Below are 12807 nucleotides of genomic sequence, written 5' to 3' on the forward strand. Positions count from 1 at the left end.
TGTGTATCGTTAGTCAATGTAGAACCAGAACTGTGGAGGGTTGGTGGTACGTAACACTTGTGCTTAATATATTTGGTAGCCCTAAAATCCCGTGTCCCGCCACGGTTGCCGCCTGTGGAAATAACCGGTATGCATTCAGCCTCCGACATCGCTTCTCTCTAAAAACTTTCCTCGCAGCCTTTCCTGAATCTCTCCTCGCGCAAATGAGGGAAACGTGGATGCATTTAGGGTAATTAAGATGTACCCAGTGTGTTATAGTCTATTTTTCTGGCGAATGGTTAAACTACTAAACACCACATTATAATTATTATTCATAATCCATCAACACCGAAACGCAAAACCCAAATTTGTGCTTCAGTCGTTAACGATTAAAAACGAGCTCTACGTACCTGTTCATCAGTACGTTAATTATTTGCGCGTGGAAGTCAAATATTTGGTACAACAAGACAAAAAAAGAAAAATAATTAAAAAAAAAGATTCAAATGACACTTAGCGGTCTTAATGGCCTACTTACTTTTGTACAAATGGCTTTTTTTTAACGACAAAATAAGTCTCAGAGGCGAGTTGCTATGCCATGCGGAGACTAAAGTACCGAGGTCGGGTTGGATTTAAGCACCCGTGAGTAGAAAGAACTAACCGTGGTGTAAGTTAACACAAGCATGCAGACCCGAACCAGAACTGGTCCAGATCGAATTCTTCTTCTCCGTGAGGCAGCTTCCTCGGCTGCAGCAGGACGTCCGGGGCAGTGTTTGCTGCTCGGCTCCTTGTTCTGGGAAAAAGGGCTCTAAGAAAAAGCGCTGTAGGGCCCCCAGCATGGTGCCGCTGTACCAGATACAGACACTGCAAAACATCCAAGCTGTGTCCCAACCAAGTCTCTACCCTTCTCCCTCAAGAGGGCACTACAGACTGAAACACTGCATCGTTCCTGGAGGGGGGACGGGGTAAAAGGTTCGGGTGCACAGTTCGAGGTAGAAGGGTAGAGAGTCGGTTTAGGAGGGGTCAGAAGGTTTCCGAGTCCTCCGAGTCGTTCTCGGTGGTCCCCTCGCTGGAGGGTCCGGAGGGGTTCCTGGGGCTGCGTGGCCCCCGAGGGCCGGTGACCGGGCCTTTACCCTCCTGGTGGGGCAGCTGCCTCAGCAGGGAGCCTGGGGAGGGAGCCCTGGTTGCAATGGAGCGCACGGCAGCAGGAGCCAGGTCATCTCTGCTGGTAGCGCAGCCAGCAGGCGCCAGAAAAGGTAAGACCGGAGAAGAGAGAAAAAGAGGGGAGGGGGAGCCAAAGGGAGGGGGCAGATAGAAAGAAGGAAGAGGAGGAGAGCGAGACGTAGACGTGGAGGAAGCAAGGAAGGCAAAGCAGAAACAGGAGCAAGAAGACAAAGGAGGGACGGAGCAGCATTCCATTAGTGTTCAGCCAGCTGACACAGTACACAGACATGAAGGGGGTACACTGACATGAAGGGGGTACACTGACATGAAGGGGGTACACTGACATGAAGGGGGTACACTGACATGAAGGGGGTACACTGAAATAGCACACAGAGACAACCACAGCGGACGTCTTTCACTACACAACAAATACATCAATACAATAAAAAGCAAAGAAGCAGCTTGTATACAGTTTAAATCAGGGTTCCCACTCCAGCCAGAGGTAAAACACTCTTATAATTTAGTCAGATTTTGAAAAGATGTTATTTTGCACAGGCCCACTGACAACAACCCTTAAAAGACCCACCGCCTGAATTATTTTACACATTAAAGTTTGTTTACAGGTCTTGGGGAAGTCTTAGTGTCTCCAGAGGGAGCTGTGTGAGGAGAGAGAAAGAAAACGTGAGCGTGTGGAGTAAGTAAGAATCTCTGAATGAATTGTCAGTGGTTAAGTTGCATTGTGGGTAATGTAGGCGCCAGGTTTTGACAAGGAAGTAGGTGTGGAATATAAAAGGTTTTTTTTTTTTTTAGTTCTGCTTCATCAATTATTATATTTATAGTCATTTCAAAGTGTCTATCATGAGTCTGACACTGTTAGAGAAGTTGAGTGCTAAATCAGGGGAATGCTGATTTAAGTATTTCTAATCACTCTCTCTCTCTCTCTCTTCCTTCATTTCCTGTCATCTCTCTCTACTGTCGCCCAAAAGTGTTTTCTTTAAAGGGTGAAAGGGGTGTAGAAGTGTGTCATTTGTAAAATCCTGGACTCTCTCGTCTAAATGCCATAATATTCCACAAACTCCATGACTAGCGGGAACCCCCTTTTAAAGATATTCATTTGCAGCACACATGGAATTGTTTTTTTTATTTTGGTTTTAAATCATTCATTAGTCAACTTCATGCTGGAAAGGATGAAAACATTCACGCTGACCAACGACCACGGCATGCAGCTAGGGCCTATAAAGCACCTGGGGGGGGAACCAGGTCCACCCTACCGTTCTCATCCACCGTCTGAACGTTTGCTCCTCGGGACAGCAGCTCCTGGACCGCCTTCTTCAGACCGCTACGAGCCGCCAGGTGGAGAGGGCTGACAGACGGACACAAGGTTGTATTTTTATTAACAAAAGACTTCCTGTGCGCCTTGAATCCCACATTTTGTACGGAGAGATAACCGTGTAGAGAGTGAAAACGTACCATCTTTATAAATACGCTATGTTTTGGAACGGACAGAGGTTTTAGATACTCACGTTTGCAGCGCTGCATTTGTGGCGTTTATGAGGGCCGCGTCCGACAGCTTCTCCAGGATCAACATCACACAGTCTTCCTTTCCCTGTAAAGAGGCGAGGTCAGGTTATTTAGAGAGCCGAGGCGAAAACATCCATTCCTACTTGCTGATTTTTGAAGCCACAAAGACCCTGGAATCCAAGACAATAAATAAATAAATAAGATGGAGGCTGGAGACTTACGTTACTGCAGGCTAGATGCAGGGCGGTGTTGCCGTCTTTGTCCCTCAGACTGAGGTTGGCACTGGTGCTGGTCAACAGCACCTCTGGAGCACGAGACATAATCAGAACCATCATGCATACACTTAACATACATACATTTCAATAGGCTCGTTTGAGATGAGCTGCGCCTCGCCTGTAAGGTGCACGAGAGCAGGCGGCAGCAGCACCTGGGGGGCGGTGACAAAAAGCCGCTGTCAAGTGGGACAGTTTCCAGCTGTTTCCAGCAGCCTTCAGGCTGAACAGGAAGTCACAGAAACACTGAGGTCCGATTTAATAAAATTTTATCAGACCCATATATCAGCTTGTACACAGTCTCCAGTTGTTTTTATTATGACAGAGTAGCTGTCAAAATGCTCTACATGCGATCTGTTGCTGATTTTAATTAACAACAGACTGTAGATGATCTGTAATCTGAACAGATTTAGTCTCTCTGACTTCTAAACGTAACTATGAGCCACACAACATGTGTTCTGTACAGAATAAGCCTTTAAATCAGACAAATCACAGTTACAATCCCTCAGATTCAAAATCAATAAAAAGTTTGAATAAAACTTCATCATGTTGAGTTGATTCTGAAATAATCAGCTCTTAGATCAGCTGAGAGCCAGGCGTTTCCCAGCATGCCCCTGGGTCCGCCTGGGTCTTGCAGTCGATGAAAAGCAACTGCGCTGCCTGCGTCTCAAACCTGCGGCCGCCTTGGTCTCGTGAGGTCATCGTTGCCCACGTGTGCGTGACGTCAGAGCGAGTCGAGATCAAGTCGGACACAAATCTAACCGGCACGCGCTGGGCGGCGATCGCCGCTGATCGATTCTGCGCAGGCCTGGCTCACCTCGAACGAGCCTACTGTAACAACATCGGGCACGAGCCAAAACACACTGCAGTGTTGAAGCCACAAGCAAAGTAAAACCTCTCCGTACCGAGGGCTCCGGCTCTGCCCTTCTCAGCCGCCATCATCAGTGCGTCGCGACCCGATTGGTCCACAGTATCGACAGGCGCATCGTGAGACAGGAGCAGCTGGACGCAGTCGACGTGGCCCGAGAACGCTGCAGCATGAAGAGGAGTCCTGCAGGAGAGAGGAAGGTAGCACACTGTGAAAAGTCCCACATTCAAAACCTTACTGCTTTAGGCGAAAAATCCAAATTAACTGATCATTCATTTTGAGCTCTAAGGCAACAGATACGGATCTTCATCTTGGAGTGAGCAGGTAGGCAGTTCCCACACACATCCCGCAGACATCTGCCATTTTAAATCAGTCTTTTTATTTCCTCTAACCTCCAAGTGAACTGTATGTTGGAGTTACCCTGTTCACATCCCACAGGCATACTGTAGGTGTATGGTTTCACTTTACAGACGGCCTTCTGCAGCATTGCCGCTGACAACAGTCCATAAACACAACTTAACGTCCACAAAACTAAAATCCTTAAAGCTTAATGCGTAACCTTTTGATATTATCGATCGCCGAAGGCTTGCGTCATGTGGACGCGCCGACAGTTTTGTTGTCATTACTTAGTATTCCTCATGGGGGAGACAGAAACTACTCACTATAGCTTTAAGCCGGTTAAAAGATAAACGTTTAAGACCATGTAATATAAATGTTGCTAAAAAACTGGCCAAAAAAAATAAATAAATCCATTTCTGACAGACCTTCTACACCACACGTGTCAAACTCAAGGCCCGTGGGCCAAATCCGGCCCCTTGCTAATTTTGTTCCGGCCCCTACCGTATATACATTTTGGTTCACAATACTTTTTGTCACTTTTCACGTCTTTTTCGACATTTTTGGTATTTTCTTCGTCATTTTTGTCGACCAAACTGTAAGTGAGCCGACTACGTGAAACATGCAATAATACAGTCAAAGATATTTGACTTTTCCCATGACATAAAAGCAATAAACTATATGTCTGGCCCTTGATGTGATTCTCATTTTCTAGTGTGGCCCTTAGGGAAGTTGAGTTCGACACCCCTGTTCTACACGGAGACGCAGACATATGCGCACAGAGCCACAGAGTCGCACTAAAGTGACATAAATAGCTGTGTAACAGACAGAAAAAAAGAAAAGAGTCCTTGAGACAGAAGTTCAAACCCTGCCTACTTTCCCCACTGGGCACAGCTGCGTGAAATGGGTGGGAATGTCTGGCTGTCGGTTTCAGAAAGTTACAGAAAACGTTCCCTGTCAGTGTCTTCCTCTTCTATCTGATGTTTCTGGATTCGTATTCCTGCTCGTGTGTATGTTGCGTTTTCAGCAGTGCATCATATTCTATATCATCATGTTTGTACCGCTGTCCTGTGAGAACCACGTATCTCTAAAAAAGATTGAAAACTTTTCACGGCGTCAGCAAAACAGCTGTTTTCAGCTGTGTGACGATGCTTTTTCCAGCTGATCCAAGCAAGAGGCTTTTTAAATACTATTTGCCTTAACCCTTGTCTTGTCTTCCTGTCAACCTATTTTTTTTTGACGCCTTTTTTTCACAGTTTAATTTTTCTTCTACACATGTTCAGCGCTTATTTCTACGTCCCATATTTTCTGATATAAAACTAAAATTGAAAACGGGTCAACGTGGCCCGAAGTCAACACAAGGGTTAAGAAGAAGGAACATTTTCTCAACATATAAAAGAACATTTTGTCCTTCAGTTTATCACAAACATTCAACATCAACACATCTGGAGATACGTGGTTTTCACTGGACAGGAAGGGGATAAAAAAACTGTCATCTGAAAAGTAACTAAAAGCTGTCAGACAAATGTAGTGGAGTAAAAAGTACAATATTTACCTCAGATGTTGTGGAGTGCAAGTATACATTTACATGAAATGGAGATACTCAAATAAAGTAGGAGTATTTTAATTTGTAATGAAGTACAGTACTTTAATAAATGTGGTGACGTTCCCCTACTACACACAAGTCTTACCTGTCCTTGGCGTCTTTGCAGCCAGCGATGTCCGAACCCATCGCCTCCAGCAGCAGCGATGCACACGGCTCGTGATTATTCACCCTGGGAGTTTCAAAACAAACCGTGTTGGAATGACATTTTGAAAGTGTTTGACTGTGTTTTAGCTGTTCACGTTGATGCTCACTGGAAATCCAGAGGAGAGTTAACCCTCCTGTTGTCCTCGGGTCAAATTTGACCCTAATTTATAAAGTTTCTATGTCAGAAATTTGGTTCTTTCAAACAAATTGTCAAGGAAAATAACGTGGATGGTTCCATACAGCGGTAAGCAAAGAAAACTTGAAGAAAAACTTGAAGTCATTGAATTTGAGTGTTCTATTCAATTTTATAGCATTTGAAAAAAAAAATGACAAAAGAACGTTTGAAAAATAAAAAAAAAAGTTACAAAAATGTCGGGAAAAACGTAAAAAAAAACCGCAGGAAAACGTTTTTTAAAAAAATCAACAAAACGCTAAAAATATTGACAAAACGTTGAAAAGAAAAGTTCTAATTTAAAAACAAAGTTGCACGGTCGACAACAACGGGAAGACAACACAAGGGTTAACAATGCTTAGAGCAAAAAATATCAGTATTTATTTATATCACTTTTAAATACTGAAAACATTTTCTTTTCACTTCATGAGCTGTCCTTTTTTTTCAGTGTTTTATATCACGGAACTGAATGAACAATATAAAAAAAATTTTGGACTTTATCCCACAAATCAAACAAAACGTTGTGATTTCTCACCATTTGATCTGACATCTGACACTTTACAGACTAAGTGATGAATCCGTTTAATTAATAGAGAATATAATTATTACTTAGAGCCCTACTATGAAATCTGTTTAAATCTAGCTGCTCCTTTCAAAACGATAGACATTTTTCAGTGAAAAGCAGCAAAAACGGTGATCATAAATAATATTCAATACAGGTGTGACTTACACAGCGCAGTGCAGAGGGGTGAACGGGTTCCCATCAATACAGCGGCAACCTTTCTGCTCCAGCAGAACCTCCACACACCCCTCATGACCTACACACACACACACACACACACAACAGATGTGTCCTCTTATCAAAAGTGTAACTTAAGTTGTATTTTATCTTAAAAAAAATAAAAATAATTAAATAAAAATAATCAATTTTTAAACAAAAGAAATCCCACTTAAAAATAAAAAAATAAAAAATAAACCTCTTCAAATAAATATACTAAGAAGAGGTAGTGACGTCCGAAGTCAAACAAGTGAAATCCAAAGTAGATTACACCCTAGGTCAGTGATCTTCAACAGGGGGTCCGGAAACATGAATCCAACATATTAGCAAATATAAATCCCCACTGCTTACTGGCCTATAGGTAAGGTAGTCACTAAGGCCATACACATATACTTAATCCTAACGATTCACTGTGCCACATGTATGTTTAACATTAAAACATTATTTATAAAATCATACCAACTATTAGGCTATTTGAATAGTTTAGTATTCTATGCAAAAAAGATGTGTATAAAAACTTTAGGCCACCCTACAGGTTGCTGTAGGCCCAATTTAATATGCAACTTGATTTTATACCTTTTATGTAGTAGGGGGTCCCTGCTCCATCTCTCTTTCAGTTATGGGGTCCTTGGCTTAAAAAACCTAGAAGACCCCTGCCCTAGGTTGTTAAAAAACTGCATCGCTATTCAGTTTTCTTTTTTTATCTCAACCGGTTGTATCTTTACACATTTATAGCAATTTTTGTACTGATTCACGATGCATCGTTACATCCTTAGTAACTTTAGAATAAACACAACATTAGCAGAAACCTGATCAGAGTGCTCAATAAAGAACAATGAAAAAAGAAAGAAAAACAGCGGCGTGCAGACTTAAGGTGCATGAACACTGACCGTAGTAGCAGGCCCAGTGCAGCGGTGTGTAGCCGCTGTTGTCCCTCAGCGGGGGGAGGGCCGGTGGCTCGGAGCCGGCGATGCTCAGCAGCTCGCAGAGCCACGAGGCGTGACCGCGGGCGGCGGCCAGGTGGATGGCGGTACGACCCCGAGAGTCACCCAGCAAAATGGAAGCTTCTTGCTCCAACAGACACTGGATACACTCCTCTTGACCACACAGCAGCTGGGGACAAAAGATGAAAATGTTAAAAAAAAAAAAATATTTATAAATAATATATATATATATATATATATATATATATATATATATATAGTCATCTGCTTATCTAGGGTCTGGTAGGGGGGGACAGCACATTAAAAGGCCCAGAGATAGATAGATAGATAGATATATATATATATATATATATCTGGGCCTTTTATTTATTTTTTGGGGTCTTTTCCGCCTTTAATCGATAGGACAGCTGAGAGAGAGAGAGAGAGAGAGAGAGAGAGAGAAAGAGAGAGAGAAAGAGAGAAAGAGAGAGAGAAAGAGAGAGAGAGAAAGAGAGAGAGAGAGAGAGAAGACATCCAGGAAATCGTCACAGGTCGGACTCGAACCCTGGACCTCTGCGTCGAGGCAGTATTTTACTTTTTTTTTTACAAGCAAGAACTCCAGTAAAGTGTTTTAAATGTTGCCATAGAGAGCACATACAGAGTATTAAGTGGAAGTACAATTGTAGTATAGAAGATTAAAAACCTGATTTACAGGTAAGCAGATATTTACAGTTTGACAATCCAAAACATCAAAATAACTTGTAACACTAAATATAGTGATAAAGGAACAGATAAAAAACGTGGAATTCAGATTTATTGGAAATTGCAATTTGAGTAAATTCAGACTTGTAAGAGGTTCATAATAAATATTCTTAGATGTGCACTGAAAGATATCAATTAATTATAATCAAACACTGAAAAGTGTTCTGCTGGCACACTCAGGCCTCCACAAAGGAAGGAAGAAAGGCTAATGCTCACCCCGAGGTGCAGTGCAGTGAGGCCGTGCTTACTCGCCAGGTTCACGTTGGCTTCCCGCTCCAGCAGCAGCGACACGGCGTCCACGTGTCCTCCCGCCACCGCCAGCATCAGAGGAGTCCTGCAGACGAGGACGAGGCAGAGGAGGTGTAAAAAAATAAATAAATAAAAAATGGAACAGTTTGAGCAAAAACTTGAATAGGAGGAGAAGAAAATCCAAACCACTCACTGTCCCTGAGAGTCACCAGCATCTACCAGGTCGGCACTGTCCGAGTCATCCAGCAGAAGGCGCACACACGTCGTATGACCGTTCATCACTGGAGGAAGCCACAGAGGGCGTGACAGCAGGAAGAAGGAGGAACACAGAGTGACAGAAATGTTTATTAATAGTCATGATGACACGTCAGATCCTCAAACCTCACTCGCTGCTGCTTCAGAAAGTCATTCAGTTTGACACTTTTGCAGCTAAACGATACGCTCAAGTGACAATAATTGAGAAATATGGACCTATTCAACCTTCTATACACACTAGAAACGCATACTCACAGGGACATTTACACCTGATGCTAAGTAATAGGGTAATAAAAAGTCATATTTTAATCTCCAAGTGCAACTCATACAAAATGCCACAGGAGCATAAAGTTAAAACACATGAGCACACAGTGGAGGTAAGGTAAATTTTTCGTTTTTTTGGATAGTTTGAATAGATTTTACTGTACATTGCACAACAATATTGTGTGCATTTACTGCAGCACTTCTGAATAAGAGTATTGTAGATTTAATAACAAAATGTGGGTTTTTATTGCACACATGAGATTGAAACTCTAAAATCAGCGAGTTGTTGTAGGGCTTTGGCTCCAGTCTTGAAGGGCTGAAGATGTCGCTGTGCTTGCCGAGTTTAAAGCCACGACACTTTGAAATCTTTGTTCTACACAAACAGAGAGAAAGCCTGAAAGTTTCATTAAAGCGTAACCCTCGCCAAAATGTAACCTATATGTATAATTAGGACAGAATCGCCACTTTTAAGATTTACCATATCTTCGTTTTTCGGTCAAATGGCCTTTTGAATGGGAGTGCTAGGGGGCACTGCTATGATAGCATCAAAATCAACATTTTTAAAACACTAAGAAGGCTCGACACAACATGAGACTTTGCTCCAAGTATCACCAGGGGCTCTGCACATGAACTCCAGCATTGACAACATTGTTTGTGTACCCAGAGTTTACCAGAAAGAGAGGTTTTGAATGACTTACTTTAGCAGTTGTTGTTGTTGTTTCCGGGCGCTACCATCTCCGAATGCAACGTAACAGGGAGGAGAGTAAAGACGGAAAGCTCCTAAAGCTTAGGTCCATATAAATGCACGGATTATTTCTTGTTTTGTCGTTAGTGAAAAACAATATTGACCTTGTAGTTGGAAAAGGAGCCTCATATAAGAATGACATTTCCTCCTATGGAGTCCGTTTATCCGCATTCGGATATCGACTCGTTTTGACTGGTGAGATGGTAGCGCCCGGAAACAACAACAACTGCTAAAGTAAGTCGTTCAAAACCTTTTTTAGTAAACTCTGGGTACACAAACAATGTTGTCAATGCTTTCGTTAAGGTGTAGAGCCCCTGGTGATACTTGGAGCAAAGTCTCATGTTGTGTCGAGCCTTCTTAGCATTTAAAAATTTTTGATTTTGATGCTATCATAGTAGTGCCCCTTAGCCTGACAAGCCAGACCCACATCACGATGTTGGGTCTGGGAACTCGCCATTGACAGGGCTCAATCCAAACGAATAAACAGTCTTTCAAATTCCCTCTGCATGCAATAGGACAGCCCTACAACCAGGCAGAGCAATGAGGAAGGTAGCGAAGCTAGTTGATAGATTAAACTTCGGCAAAACTCCGAACACATCTTCCTTTTTTAAGAATGACTTCAGTGCTGTTCTTTGTTCTTTTCTAAAAGAAAAGCTGAACTCCAAGTCTTCCAGCCAGAAGACCGCTGTTCCCAGCAGCAGCAGCAGCCATAAGCCCCGCCCACCGACTCTATACACGATGTGATTGGCCTGACCAGAGTTTGGTTTTTCCAGCTCGCAAGTCGACGGAGAGCGCCTAGACCGACCCTGGCTGCAAAATGTTTTTGCTGCCGCTAGGGTGCGTCTAGATTTCTAGGCTAAGTGCCCCTAGCACTCCCGTTCAAAAGGCCATTTGACCGAATATACGGTAAATAAAAGCGCCGCTTCCGTCCTAATGATGCTTTTAAACTAAAGTGAGACTCGGGTACGTTCACAAAAAGACGCTAGGTTGCATTTTGGCGAGTTACGCTTTAAGACTTCATCCACCTATCACTACTAAAATTCCACATGAAAGAGTAACAGAAATACAAAAACGTACAGTATGTTTGGATCCAACACAGAATACTTTAGGCCATATCCAGCTACAACACGTGTTGATACAGATGTTAACGTGACGGAGAAAACCGGAAGAGGGAATTGTGAAATTGAAACTGAACCCACCTGCCAGGTGGACGGGGTTGCGTCCGTACTGGGTGTCCGTGGCGCGTGGCGACGCCCCCTGGCCGAGCAGGGTGTGAACGCATTCAGTGTGGCCCCGGAGGGCGGCCAGGGCCAGGGGGGTCCTCCCCACCTCGTCTCCCTGGTCCACCTCCCTCTCCCCCTGCAGTAGCACCTCCAGGGCCTGAGCGTGGCCGTGGTACGCCTGCAGAGACAGACACTCTTTCAAAAAAAATAAACACTTTCTTTGGTCGCGTGTTGCTGTTAACATTTATTTCAAATGAGAATGAATTGATGTACAACCTAGAACAAATCTTTTTCACTTTCATATCTACAGAAAGAAAATCTTGAAATTAGGGCTGTGTTCGACTGAAGAAATTCTTAGTCGACTAACACTCATTCAACTGTTTCGACTAATCGATTAGTTGATTTTATCGACAGATCTGTAAATCTGAGTTTCTCCGCAAAGAGTCATGCAAAAGGATGCATATATTGAATAAGATAACGCCTCCTTTGCATATTTCAAACACATTTCAGAAAACGTGTAATACAACAAATAATTGCCTTAATGAAAGTAATCAAAGTAGGTTTCACGGTGATATCTATTAGGTAAAATGTCAACCCTTAATTCTTGTGTTTACCAGAGATGTGCTCATATGTTTCTTGGAAATAAGTAATTCAGCATGAAAAAAAAGCATAAAACATGACTAATGGACTAAAGAAATCTAAGTTGACTAAGACCAAAACGACCGCTTAGTCGACTAATCGACTAAGAGGGAGCAGCCCTACTTGAAATGCTAATATTTGATACGGAGCCTCTGTTCGTACACACAGAATACGACAGGGAAGTGAGGAAGCCCAAACTTTAAAGATCGGAATGAGAAATCACAAAGCAGCTGATCAGCAAAGCTCTAAACCTGCCAAACTCTAGAGTACACCAGTTTCTTATCTGTGATGATAAACTTTTCCTTCTTTTGTAAAATGTACAAAACTGTTGTGTACAAAAAAACAAAATCAGATTTTGAAAGAAGTATTGTTTTGGTTTTTGCGCCAAAGTTATCAGGTATCAGTTCTTGTGTGTGTGTGTGTGTGTGTGTGTGTGTCTCACAGCGAGGTGCAGCGGGCTCCGAGGGTTCGGAGATTCAGGGTCGTCTTGGTGACTGTCGTCTCGGTCCAGCAGCTGCAGGTCACAGCGACACATATCAACATGAAACCTAGGGACAGCCCCCTCATATAGAATATAAACTTTACTTCATACAATATATTAAACTTAAATGGCGCCTGTGTTCCTTGTTGATTTAAACCTGAAGCATTTTGTAAACGGAAACAAGAACAGCAGACACCAGAAAACTTGAAAATATGATCAGCCAAAAGAAAATGCCTTGAGTCACAATACAACTATTTCCTGTGAGCGTGAGAGAGTGTGTGTGTGTGTGTGTGTGTGTGTGTGTGTGTGTGTGTGTGTGTGTGTGTGTGTGTGTGTGTCTGTGTGTGTGTGTCTGTTAGTGAGTGAGCGTGAGAGTGTGTGTGAATGTGAATGTGTGAGAGTGAATGTGTGTGTGTGTGTTAGTGAGTG

At 42.9% G+C, this 12807-nt stretch overlaps 1 protein-coding gene across 1 annotated transcript in view; it reads right to left on the reverse strand.

The window, feature by feature from the left end:
• Nucleotides 1-1281: 1281 nt before the first annotated feature.
• The window catches only part of ankrd44 (ankyrin repeat domain 44), a 40873-nt gene continuing 29347 nt past the window's right edge, over nucleotides 1282-12807 (reverse strand). Inside the window, 11 exon segments of the mRNA XM_039818358.1 lie at nucleotides 1282-2503; nucleotides 2664-2746; nucleotides 2883-2965; nucleotides 3839-3984; nucleotides 5829-5912; nucleotides 6790-6877; nucleotides 7728-7950; nucleotides 8739-8856; nucleotides 8965-9052; nucleotides 11235-11436; nucleotides 12340-12411. Coding sequence (XP_039674292.1) covers nucleotides 2374-2503; nucleotides 2664-2746; nucleotides 2883-2965; nucleotides 3839-3984; nucleotides 5829-5912; nucleotides 6790-6877; nucleotides 7728-7950; nucleotides 8739-8856; nucleotides 8965-9052; nucleotides 11235-11436; nucleotides 12340-12411 — 1317 coding nt within the window. The 3' untranslated portion in view covers nucleotides 1282-2373.

Source organism: Perca fluviatilis, chromosome 12, assembly GCF_010015445.1.
Source record: "Perca fluviatilis chromosome 12, GENO_Pfluv_1.0, whole genome shotgun sequence".
Taxonomy (NCBI): Eukaryota; Metazoa; Chordata; class Actinopteri; order Perciformes; family Percidae; genus Perca; species Perca fluviatilis.